The 12,201-nt window shown below is 40.8% G+C and overlaps 1 protein-coding gene across 2 annotated transcripts in view; it reads right to left on the bottom strand.

The window, feature by feature from the left end:
- EVA1C (eva-1 homolog C (C. elegans)) overlaps positions 1-12,201 on the bottom strand; it is a 163,549-nt gene that overhangs the window by 17,482 nt on the left and 133,866 nt on the right. The window contains exons 5-6 of one of the 2 annotated variants that reach the window (XM_006862528.1): positions 6,921-7,064; positions 1,091-1,171 (exon numbers count right to left, since the gene is read on the bottom strand). In XM_006862528.1, the coding sequence (XP_006862590.1) occupies positions 1,091-1,171; positions 6,921-7,064 (225 nt within the window). The remainder of the gene's footprint in view (positions 1-1,090; positions 1,172-6,920; positions 7,065-12,201) is intronic. The other variant, XM_006862529.1, reaches the window with a different exon arrangement.

The following is a 12,201-nucleotide window of genomic DNA, read 5'->3' as shown; positions in this document are numbered from 1 at the left end:
GTAAATCTTTATGGGAACAGAAAGCCTCATCTTTCTCCCACGGAACAGCTGGTAGTTTCGAACTGCTGACCTTGAGGTTGGCAGCCCAACTCGTAACCACTACACTACCAGAGCTACTACTCTAGAGGTACTTAATAACCTCTCTCACTTTTAGCAGCATTTAACTAGTATCTGTACTGTTGACCACAAACAAGATAAACATCAAATTACAAACATTGAGAGAGGTTGTATTGGTTTATCTTTTTGGAAATGACAGCAAAAGAAGGGCAACTCTGGCTTCAGGTGCTTGGGGCCTCTGTTTCCATAGAGCTTGGTGAGCTCATGAAAGGGTAGTGGTAGGGCACTGGGGGCCTCTGAACTCTAATGCACCAAGTTCTCTGGCCTCCCCTCTAGGGGGAAACCAGGATATTGCCCAGGGTGAAGTGGGAGCCCTATTAGAAAAAGAAGGGCTGAGATGCAGAGCTTGATGGAAAGTAAGTAAGAACACTGCCAATAATTCTCCCTAAACAGTGGGATTCATGTGATTTGTATATCTTTATTCTTTGTGGTGTTTTCCATATCAAACATTCTTTACTTTTATATTTAGGGGGGGAAGGCATAATAAAAAATACAAATGGTGGCCTAGATCTTATTTTGCTTTAAAATCACAAGTAGAAGAAACCTCCTTTCCATCACCTCTTATTTTCTAAAAGAAATATAACTTTGAACAAGAGATGTCCCCATTGACAAAAGTGTAGGTAGACCGGGCCCATGCTGGACCTGTTTGCCTGTTTCCACAGGCCATCTTCTTCCTTAGGTTTTTCCTTGTCTTTCTTTAAAAGGGTTATGAACATTTTTTTTTTTTTCCATTAACAAATCCAGAATGGAATTCATACCTGTGGAGTCCCTGATAGACACTGCAAAGACCCATAAGAGTATTTAAGATACTGAACTGTGAATGGTGAGAATTTTTTATTACTTTTATTATATGAGCTCAACCACAGTTCCTGACATTCCCTTTTATTCTAAGCAAAGTGTGCCCAACTATGGTCACATGGGAGCTGTTTACCTTTACCAAAAAGATATGCTGGGACTAAACCATAAAAATTACCATAGTCACGATCTTTCTTCTTCAAAGAAGGTTCCAGATTTGCAACAGCTGGATCAATCACTGTGAGGATGTTTTTGGGAACTAAAAACAAAAAATAAAATATTTAAAATACTTTGTATATTTAAAAAAGTATAACAGCTAATATACATATTTTAATAAAATATATATAGATACACAGATAGATATAGATACGATTTAAAAAATCACTTCAAGGTAGCACATGATACACTGTAAGATACACTGAAACAACCACACACATCACAAATGGTACTTGTGTGATCATCAAAGGTTCCAGAAAGGTGAAACTTTAGGCCCATTTTGCAGTGTTAAAAAATAACAAGGAGATCAAAATACCAACTGAGCAGGAAGGAATCTTCACATCGTGTATCAAACCTACCCCTATTGTATACAGGGTTGATAGGGACAGGCAACTTAGACATTGGCTACCTAAAATGGGAGGGTTATAAAGGCATGAAATGACTGGCTGACAAGTTTTCAAGAGGGAGTTTAGTTTCAGGGTGTGTGTGGGAAGGTAGAATCCCCACTGAACAGTTTTCATCTTGTCTATATGGGTCTGGTGAAAAGAGATGGGAATAAGATTCTTATGATTCAACAGTGAGTAATAGTTATCATGACTAATTGTGACTGTCGCAATTGTAAAGGTAGAAATTTTGTACCAAAAACGAGAGAGAAGTTAATCTTACAGTTCAGAAACAGAGGACCCTACGACCATCAAGGGAGAAGAGCATGAGGGGAATGTAGGACCCTATTCAGAGAAGCAGCGACACCAGAGATGGAGGCAGAGATGGGGACATGGAGAGAGGGAGCAGCTGAGGACTCTAGATGCATGGAAAGAGAAAGACTGTGTGCTGGTGGCCAGGAGGCAGGCTTGCAGAATGTGCCCTTTGGTTGTTTAAATGATTATATATTATTAAGTGTTTTTGTGTACATGGAAAAAACAAAACACACATAAAAGACAGAGGGAATAGAAGCAAATACTGTTGAATGATGGTGCACTGAGAAAACTGTAATCATTGCAATGAAACAATGGGTATAAAACCGATGTTCTCCCATGTAAATAATCACTCAGTTCACAATAAAAACTTAAAACAAAAACAAGGCGAATGGATAAACAAACTGACAAATCTAGCCAATGGAATGCAATTTGGCTATAAAAAAGCATCTAAGTACTGATAAATGCTACAACATGGATGAATCTCAAAAACATCAGTGAAAGAAGCTACACACAAAAGATACTATATCATTCCATTTATATGAAATGTGCCAATAAAGTAAATCTATGGAGACAGAAATTAGACTATTATTTGCCAGGGCCTGGCAGTAGAACTAGGAAGTGATTGCCAATGGGCACAGGGGAATTTTTTTTTTTTTTTTGGGGGGGGGGATTATGGAAATGTTTTTAAATTGGAAGGTGGTGATGGTGCTCTATAAATATACTAAAAATCATTTCACTCACTTAAAAAGGGTAAACTTGAAGGAATACAAAGAATACTTCAATTAAACTGTTAACTCCAAGCATGAACTTCTCTGAGAGACAGTAAATCAAGATGACTTCAATTAACTCAAAATTTACCATACAACATGCCCCCAGCTTCTCTTCTGATGTGTACCCAGAACTCTTTGCATCCTGCTTCTAGAAGAAGCCTAAAGCAAATTCTAAAGATTCCCTGCTAGATTGACTTTCTAAGTATTATTTAAAAATACTACAGAAGGAGGCGGATTCATAGGCTGAATCGTGATAGGATCTTTTAGCATATGGTTAGAGGTTTTGCTGAGCTGACTCAGAATAAACTACCCTGATCTTGGGATCTGCCAGGCAGAACATACTGCAGATGAGAGGACCAGATAAAAGGGAGGGTCAGGTAAGAATCTGAAGGCCAATTACATTGTAACAAACTATGAGAAAGGAGGGGAAGCCCACTATTTTTGCTGCAGAGAGATGCTTAGTGTTTTGTTTGTACTGCAGCCTACTCTTATTTGGTAGATGTGGTAACTGCAACTGAAGCCAACACGAACTCTTACTTCAACAGCACTTTCACGGTCAATTGATTTTTCATAAAAGAGCTGGTAAGACATTTTCAGACAAGAAGACCTCATGTCTGTTTTCGGAGTTTACCACTAAATTCCTTTGAGGCTGTCCCAGGATCAACAATCAGAGAACATTCCTGAGTTGATAATTTTCCACATACAAGAAGCCCTGAAACCTTCATGCCCATCAGAAGCCCATGAAGTCACTTTCTAGGGCAGTACAGTGAAGATGCCAGAGCAGCTGAAATTGTCCAGGGCTCTGAGGAATGCCCTTTGGCTGACCGTGAGCACACAGCTGATCCTGGGACCAAGGCAATACCACAAAATGTTCTGTAATGAAATCGCCTCTCCATCATTTCTGAACTCTGGAGAATGCCCTTGATTTCTTGGCAGTTGTAGGTCTGGGGAGCATCCTCTTTCCCTGACAGGAGTGGCACTTCTTTCTCACGTCTGTCTCTTGGCTTGTTCTCAAAACATGGTCCAAGAAGGCCCTTGGCTCTCTGTGAATGCGAGAAGCTTTACAGTTCAGGAATGAAACAGGATTTTACAGAGGAGGAGCTCAGCGAGGAAGGACATTCTAGGATGTGCTTCGTAGAATACCAGGCACTCAAAAGACAATGCTGCCTGCATAGAACACAAGTCTGAGTTGTTTGGTGTGGCTGTAACAGAAATACAACAAGTGGTGGCCTTGAAGAACAGACAAACGCTAAAATTTTAGTAGAAATGAGGGTCTCAGATGTACCCATTTCTTCCAGCTCAGTGGCCCAGGGTGGCTCCTTGGTTCCTTGGTTTGTAGATTATTCCCACATGACACCTGCTCTCTCCCTTCTGCCCCAGCCTGTATACTTACATGAATCTCCATGTCTAATCTGCTCTTTTTATAACTCTGAAGTGATTTGATTTAGAATCCATCCTACTCGGATATGATCTAATTAATATGATGACAAAAATCCAATTTACAATTATCACCCAGTAATGTTACTGCAGAGTCCTGCACCAGCTGCTCCTTGGAAACCCTACACAGGGTCGCTATGGATCGGAACCAACTCGACAGCACTTAACAACAACAACAACATTCCTGAGTTTCTCTAGTCAGCCTGCCCCACTGCCCTCCACAATACTAAAATACTAACTACTCTCATCTCTTCAAGCCTCTCTCCCTGCATCCTACCACTGATAAACTCATTTCAGACTTTTTGATTTTTTTTGAGAAAGTAGAGGCCATGGGCTAGAACTCCAAATCCTGCCTTCATCCATTCCCATTCAGTCCTGGCCCCTGATCTTCAACCAGACTATCTCCACTACTCCATGTCTCTTCAGAATCTCTGCGTTTCTACTTTCCACATCCTTCTCAAACCCACCCAATTTTTACCACTTCTTTTAGCACTGTGTTAGCCTGTTGTTGTTAAATGCTGTTGAGTCGATTCTGACTCATAGCGACACTTGAATAGGGTTTCTGAGGAGCTGCTGGTGAGCTTGAATCACTGACCCTGTAGTTAAAAACGACTTTGCGGTCTAGTGCTTAACCTACAGCGGCACACCAGGACTATTTGGTGCCTTCTTCTTTTTAATACTAATAAATAAAATTGTAAGAGAAACCTGTTAGCTTTTAACCAGTCTTCCTGCTTCTACTCTTGCTCTACTCCATTCTCCATGCTGTATTTAAAGGATCAGATCTGAATCTTTACTTGAGACCCCCCCCCATTGGCACCCTCTTCCCAGACCCTTCAGGATCTAGCCCTGGGCCCTCTCCAGGGCCACCTCATGCTATCTTCCTCTTCGCCCACCCGATTCCTCTGTCCTACTGAGCCCCTCTGCCTGCTCTCTGCCTGTGCACACCCATTCATCCCATATGAAATGCACGAAGAAATCTCTCTTTAGAGGACTTCTCAGGCCACCGTCCCCAAGCTAAATCAGGGCCTTCTTCACTGTTACCCTCTCTAAAGTATTTGTCCTTTTCCTTAATAGCATGTTTGCAATTGGTAACAATAGATTGATCTGATTCTTTCTTTAATGCCTCTTGGTCTCTTTCACCTATTAGTTCATGAGAGAAAAGACCATGTCTTTTTGTTCACTACTGAATCCTTAGCACCCAGTATAGCCCCTGACACATAGAATGTGTCCACAAGGTGCTGAATGAGTGAGGGAGGGAAGAGAAGTTCAAACCATGGGACCCCCAGACCCTGACATTCATCTTTTTAGGACTAGCTAAGAAAAGTCATTGTCCTCGAAACTGCGCTCTTTTCTGTTTTGAACACGGCTAGAAAAATTTCCTCACTCTCAGGCTAAAACCCTGCTCCTAATTCAACAATCAACTGCAGAGACCTGCCTTTCTGAAGCTGCAGGGAAATCAATGTTGGCTTCTAGGGTAACCTCAGCTATAATGGGCTAAAAGCTATGATTCAGAGCTGCTTAGCCAGTTACAGGAATAAAGACTGAAATAGACAAAGCAAATATACAAACAAAAGAAAACATACCTTCCCTGTCATTTAAGTGTGGGGGATATTATTGTGGGAATGTTTTTATGTAGTTACTTCATTGATATTACGGAAAACTGAAGTTTTAATTCAGGCTATAAAAGACAGAGATGCAATGGAATAGTCTTCAGTTAGAGAGAAGACTGAAATACTGACCCATGCTACAACATGGGTGAGCTCTGAAAATATTGCTTAGCTAAAGAAGCCAGTCATAAAAGACCACCTGTTACATGACTGTGTATATAAAATATCCAGAGTAACCAACTTCATGAAAACTGAAAAGTAATTGCCTCAGGGCTGGAGAACAGGGATGGTTGATCAGGAGGTAGTTAATGAAAAAATATAGCATTTCCTTTGTGGGGTGATGTGAAAGTTCTAAAATTGATCGTAATGATAGTTACATATCTGAATATACTAAGAATCACTGAATTGTCCACTGTATGGGTGATTTGTGTGGTAAGTGAAGTATACCTCAATGAAGCATTCACTAAATAAACAAATAAAGGCCAGAGGTTTCTGGCAGGGGGAAGGGGGCTTCCAAGAACACAGGTATCAGGTTCTTCATTTGCTGTGGCCTTTGTTTTTGTGCTTATTTCTAGAAGAGTCAACATAGCATGATTCCAAACTGGAACTCCACATGGCTGTCAGAAAATAATGAACTGCTCATTTGTTTCTAAGAAGCTTCATGAAATTGGGATCTGAAAGAACCAAGCATCCGTTTTATTATTTAAAGACATCAGAAAAACAAAGCAACACCTTTGCGAAACCTTTTAAATTATTTTAGGATAAGCATTTGATCTGTTGACTCAACACTGTGGGTATGTAGATAAACTAACTGTTGGCAGCATAAAGAGTTAGTCATTTACGGCCTAAAACCAGTACTGGGAGGTTAAACAGGAGCCAAGCAATACTTTGGTGAACTCTCATGACATACACCAATACATTTCAGAGCCTCCTAAGAACCCAGATTAAGATCACTGCACTCAGTGGCATCAGTTTTACCTCTACTTGCTTGTTCTGTTCTTACCTCCCTAGTTGCTGCCAATCTGATTGCTAAAAACACTTTTAAAACAAAATTTGACTGAAGAATATTTTATTGCTTATCTGATGAGAACGTCAGAAGCAAGAATGAAGGATTAAAAGAAAAGGCTCTTGAATGTCTGAGATGACAAGACAGTTTCAGGAGTAGAATTGCTTGACTCGTTGCTTGCAAACTCTGTGGGTATGTTGGTCCTCCCTCTGCCCCCCATGGTTACTACCTCCTGAAGAGGTCTTCAAGCAGCTGTTGGAGAGTGTGCTCTTACCACATGCGTAGGTCACCGTGAGGTATTTTTTCACTCCTGGCAGACAGGGGCTTCCGAAATGGTGATTGTTGACAATTATTTTGCATCTCTGTTTCCCATAGCATTTCCTGGATAACACTTGCAAAGCGGAATAAGACAAACAGTCTGGAAGGCAGGAAACGAGATTTAGGATGCAGCCCATATACACCCACTGCATAATCAATGGTACTTTATGTGTTCAAGTTGGATCTATTCATACAAAACATCCTAGTCACCGTGGATCACAAAGTGAACCTTTCTACCATCAGCTCAGCCACTGAGATCATTTCTGACCCATGCAAATATGCTGCACTAGATTTCGAGTCAGATGGAGATAAAAAGCCAAACTCATCACAGTCAAGTCCGTTTCAACCCACAGTGAGTCTGTAGGACAAAGCAGGACTACCCCATAGGGTTTCCAAGGCTGTGAATCTTTAAAGAAGCAGATTGCTACAACTTTCTTCCACAGAGCAGCTGGTGGGTTTGAACCACTGACCTTTTTTTTTGACCATCTTTTTTTTACGTTAAGTTTTTTTTTTTTTTCATCCCAATGACTATAATCCCCTCCATGTACCATCAGTTAACAGTACTTACCTCTATTCACTTTAGCTTTAAAAAAAACAAAACTCAGGCATATATAATAATTTACATCCCCAAAGGGAATAGAAAAATTCTGCAACTCTGCCTCTTGGCAACCAGCTCTTCTTTTCCCATGAACCTAGAGTCCTCAGCCTCTCCCCTTCTCCATGTCCCCATTTCTGCCTCTGTGGTATCACTGCTTCTCTGGATAAGGTCCCTCATTCTGCTTGTGCGTTCTTCTTTTGATGGTCCTAGGGTCCTCCATCTCTGGACTGTAAGATTAACCACTCCCCTGTTTCTGTTACAAAACTTCTACCTTTACAATTGTGACAGTCCCAATTATTTCATGATAACAATTATTCACTATTGAATCATACGAATCTTATCCCCATCTTTTTTCACCAGACCCATTCTGGTGTGGTGCTGTGGGTTAATGCGCCAGACTGCAAAGCCGTTTGAACTGCAAGGTTGGCAGTTCAAGCTCACCAGCTGCTCCTCGGAAACCCTATACAGGGTCGCTATGGGTTGGAACTGACTCGACGGCACTTCACAACAACATTTAGAAAAGATGAAAACTGTTCAGTGGGAACTCTTTCTTCCCTCACACACTCTTTCTTCCCCCCCACCCCACTTTCTTCCTCCACTAAACTCCCTCTTGAAACCTTGTAAGCCAGTCACTTCGTGCCTTTATCGCCCCTTCCTTTAAGGTAGCCAATGCCTAAGTTACCCGTCTCTATCTACCCTGCATCCAGAGGGGATAGCACCACTGTACTTGATGTGAAGACTCCTTCCCTCTCTGTCGGTATTTAGAGTTATTACCTCCATGAGTATAGGTCAGGTTCATCAAATTGTAGCAATATACCCTTGTTTCCTTTATCAAAAACATTTTGTTGTTGTTGTTGTTGCTGTAATCTTTCTCTAGTTGAGTTCTGATTATTAAGCCATTGAGGCTAGGTCAAAAGGGTACTATCTGCAAGTTTGGGTGTTTGAACCACTGACCTTTTGATTAGCAGCCAAGAGCTTTAACTACTATGCCTTGAGGGCTCCTAAATTGAGATAGTCCTTCTGATATTGTCTGTCCTGTTAAGTACTGAAGATGGACTGTGAGAACCAGCTTTACGGACATGTGCTCAGAAGGGCTTTTTAAAGTGTTGAAGAGCAGAGATGTCAGCTTGAGAACTAAGGTGCGCCTGACCCAAGCCATGGTATTTTCAATAATTTCATATGCATGTGAAAGCTGGATGGTGAATAAGGAAGACCATAGAAGAATTGATGCTTTTGATTTGTGGTGTTGGAGGAGAATATTGAAAGTGCCATGGGCTGCCCATAGAACCAACAGATCTGTGTTGGAAGAAGTGCAGCCAGAGTACTCCTTGGAGGCCAAGATGGCCAAACTTCGTCTCTCATACTTCGGACATGTTGTCAGGAAGGATCAGTTTGGTAAGGTGAAGGGTCAGAGAAAAATAGGAAGACCCCCAGCGAGATGGATTGGCAAAGTAGCAACATCAGTGGGTTCAAGCGTGGCAATAATAATGAGGTTGGCCCAGGATCATTCTGCTGTGCATAAGGTCATTATCTGCTGTGCATAAGGTCGTTATGAGTCGGCACTGACTCAATGGTACCTAACAACAACAAAGCTTGGTTGAATGCTCTGCTGCTACAGAAATTCTTCAATAATTTTGAACAAGGGGCCCCACATTTTCATTTTGCACTGCTGCTGCTGGCTGCTGCTACTGTGTGCCATCAGGTTGGTTCCAATTCATAGTGACCCTGCATAGGGTTTTTGAGGTTGTAAATCTTTACAGGAACAGAAAGCCTCATTGTTCTCCTGTGGGGTGGCTGGTGGATTCAAACTGCTGAACTTGTGGCTAGGAGCCCAATGAGTAACCCATTATACTATCATAGTTCCTATTTTGCTGTCTTTGTTGTTGTTAAGTATTTTCCTCTATGTGTGGCAAATTATGTAGCCACCACTGCAAAGAGAGCAAATAAAATACATTGAATTCAGGTTCTTGTTTTTGTTATGACCCTTATCACTCTTCTTCATGTTTTATTTGATTGAAAGTCCACCTCCCCTATATGAACAGAAGCTCCGTGAAGGCAGGGGCTATTTCTACCTTGTTCATTGTCTAATTCCCACTGCCTGAAACACAGTAGCCGCCCAATAAAAGATGAATGAATGAGTGGATAAATGAACAAAATGAGCTAATAAACACACGGCATGTTTTCCATAAGAGATCCCCCCGCACCCTGGTGCGATGTCAGCAGAGCTGGTAAATTAATTGTGCAGCTACTAAGGATGAGGCACTGTGTTAAGCCTGTCCTTGTATTTGCAATGGAGCTGATAACACCCATTTTCTGTGTGTGACAGTGAGTGGTCGAGACAAAAGGTGCTGGGGTTAGAGGTGGGAGAGATTGCTGTGGTTGAGAGTGGTCAAGGAGGCTTTATGGAGGAGAGAGGCTTGATCATGCAGCATGGATTTGGTAGAGTCCAGCAAGAGGGAAAGGTATAAGTACCAAGGCTTCACAAAAATATCGAAGGATCTTTGGCCTGAGAACCAACAACAGCAGACAGCAACCAGAGATTATCATACACGACTATGCTAGCCAGAACTCAATGCTAGCAGATACAGAAGTATTGAAAGTAAAACAAACCTATAAGACCGAAAATAGGGACCCAGAGATATCAATGCATAATGAAGTCTATTACAAAGCAAAAGGAGGGAATAGTGTAGCTACATAACTTCCAAATGGCTAAGAAATCAAGTAAATTTCAAGAAAAAAACAGGCTGTTTTAAATATGAAAAAATTTAATAAATTACAAGGTAATCTTAAAGAAAATTAATACAACTGCACATCAAAATTTTTAAAAAAGAAGAAGAAACGTAGAAACAACAGAAATGAAGAAAATTAAAAGAAAACCCACAAATGAAATTAACTCTGTGCAGAAAATTATGTGGAATAAAGAAATCAGCAGCACCACACACACACACACACACACACACAAATACACAGCAAATGACAGCAAACAATTCATATATGTAGTTGATTACACTGAATGTAAATGGAGTAAATGTACCAGTCAAGAGACAGAGCTGAATAGATAGAAAACAGGATCCTTCAATATACTGTCTATAAGATATACATCAAAAAGATAGAGACAGCCTAAATGCCCATCAACAGAAGAATGGTTAAACAAACTTTGGCACATACACACAATGGAATACTACAAAACACTGAAGAATGATAATGAACCTGCAAAACACCTTATAACATGGATGAATCTGGAGGACATAATGCTGAGTGAAATTAATCACAAAAGGACAAATATTGTATTAATTAGACCAATGTTGTAAAAAGTTAAGGTTTTCTTAATTAAAAAAACAACAATCTTTGATGGTTACTGGGGGAGGAGTAAGGGAAAATTATTCATGGGCTAGAGGATTGTTGTTGTTGTTGTTAAATGGCATTGAGTCAGTCAGTCAGTTCTGATTCAAAGTAGACCCTATGCAAGGTTTCCGAGGAGCAACTGGTGGGTTTGAACTGATGACCTTGTGGTTCATAGTCCAGTACTTATCCTACAGCACCACACCAGGAGTCCAGGACTAAAGAATAGACACATGTTAATATGGGTGATGGTTGGTTGGTTATGTGCTGTTGAGTGGGTTCCAACTCATAGCGACCCTGCACAGGGTTTCCGAGGCTGTAAAATTTTACGGGAGCAGAAAGCCTCATCTTTCTCCCACGGAACAGCTGGTAGTTTCAAACTGCTAACCTTGTGGTTCACAGCCCCCTGATTTGTAACCACTATGCTACCAGAGAGGGCTGGCAATATACAACAAGAGGGAGGTCAGCAGAAGAAAGATGAAGGTACCTGGAGCCACAGGGAGGAGCTCAATAGTTAAAGTTAATGGAGGCAAATACTGTTTTAACTGTTGGTAACCTGGAGGGGATTGCAATCATTGTAATGAATCATTCACTGAATGTAAAACAGGTGATATGCTCTGTAAACTGTTACTTAATTCACAATAAAAAAGTATATATCTATTATGTAATATATAATGAGAAAAAAAAGATAATGGAATTTTCTCACAAACTTTTTAAAGCCTCCTTGTACATACATAAGGCGCCCTAGTAACATAGTGGATTATTAGCTGGGCTGCCAACCGCAAGGTCAATATTTCGAATCTACCAGCTGTTCCACAGGAGAAAGATGAGGCTTTCTGCTCCTGTAAAGATTTACAGCCTTGGAAACCCCATGCAGGGTTGCTATGAGTTGGAACAGACCCCACGGCATATAACCACCACCATCACCACAGTACATACATTAAAAAAAAAAAGATACCAATTTCATTGAAGATGAGACCATAACCTGCCATATAGCAGTGCCTTAAAGAGTAAATTATAAAACTGGACATCTGTGAGTAAACATCTGAGAGTGTGATAACGTCAGCAAATTACATGCTGCAACACATGTGTAGTACATGTTACTAACGGTAAGAGGTATAAAACGAACAATGGCGGTCATAAGTGTGCCTCATTATAACGAATTGTCATATGAAAATAATTGAATCTGACTTGTAATTGTGGAAATGCAAATTAAAAACACAGTGAATTTATTTTATACCCTTGTTAAACTTGTTGTTGTGAAGTGCTGTCGAGTCGGTTCCGACTCATAGCGACC

The sequence above is a fragment of the Chrysochloris asiatica genome, unplaced genomic scaffold (genome assembly GCF_000296735.1).
Source record: "Chrysochloris asiatica unplaced genomic scaffold, ChrAsi1.0 scaffold00049, whole genome shotgun sequence".
NCBI lineage: Eukaryota > Metazoa > Chordata > Mammalia > Afrosoricida > Chrysochloridae > Chrysochloris > Chrysochloris asiatica.
This window is presented reverse-complemented; position numbering and strand designations above follow the sequence as displayed.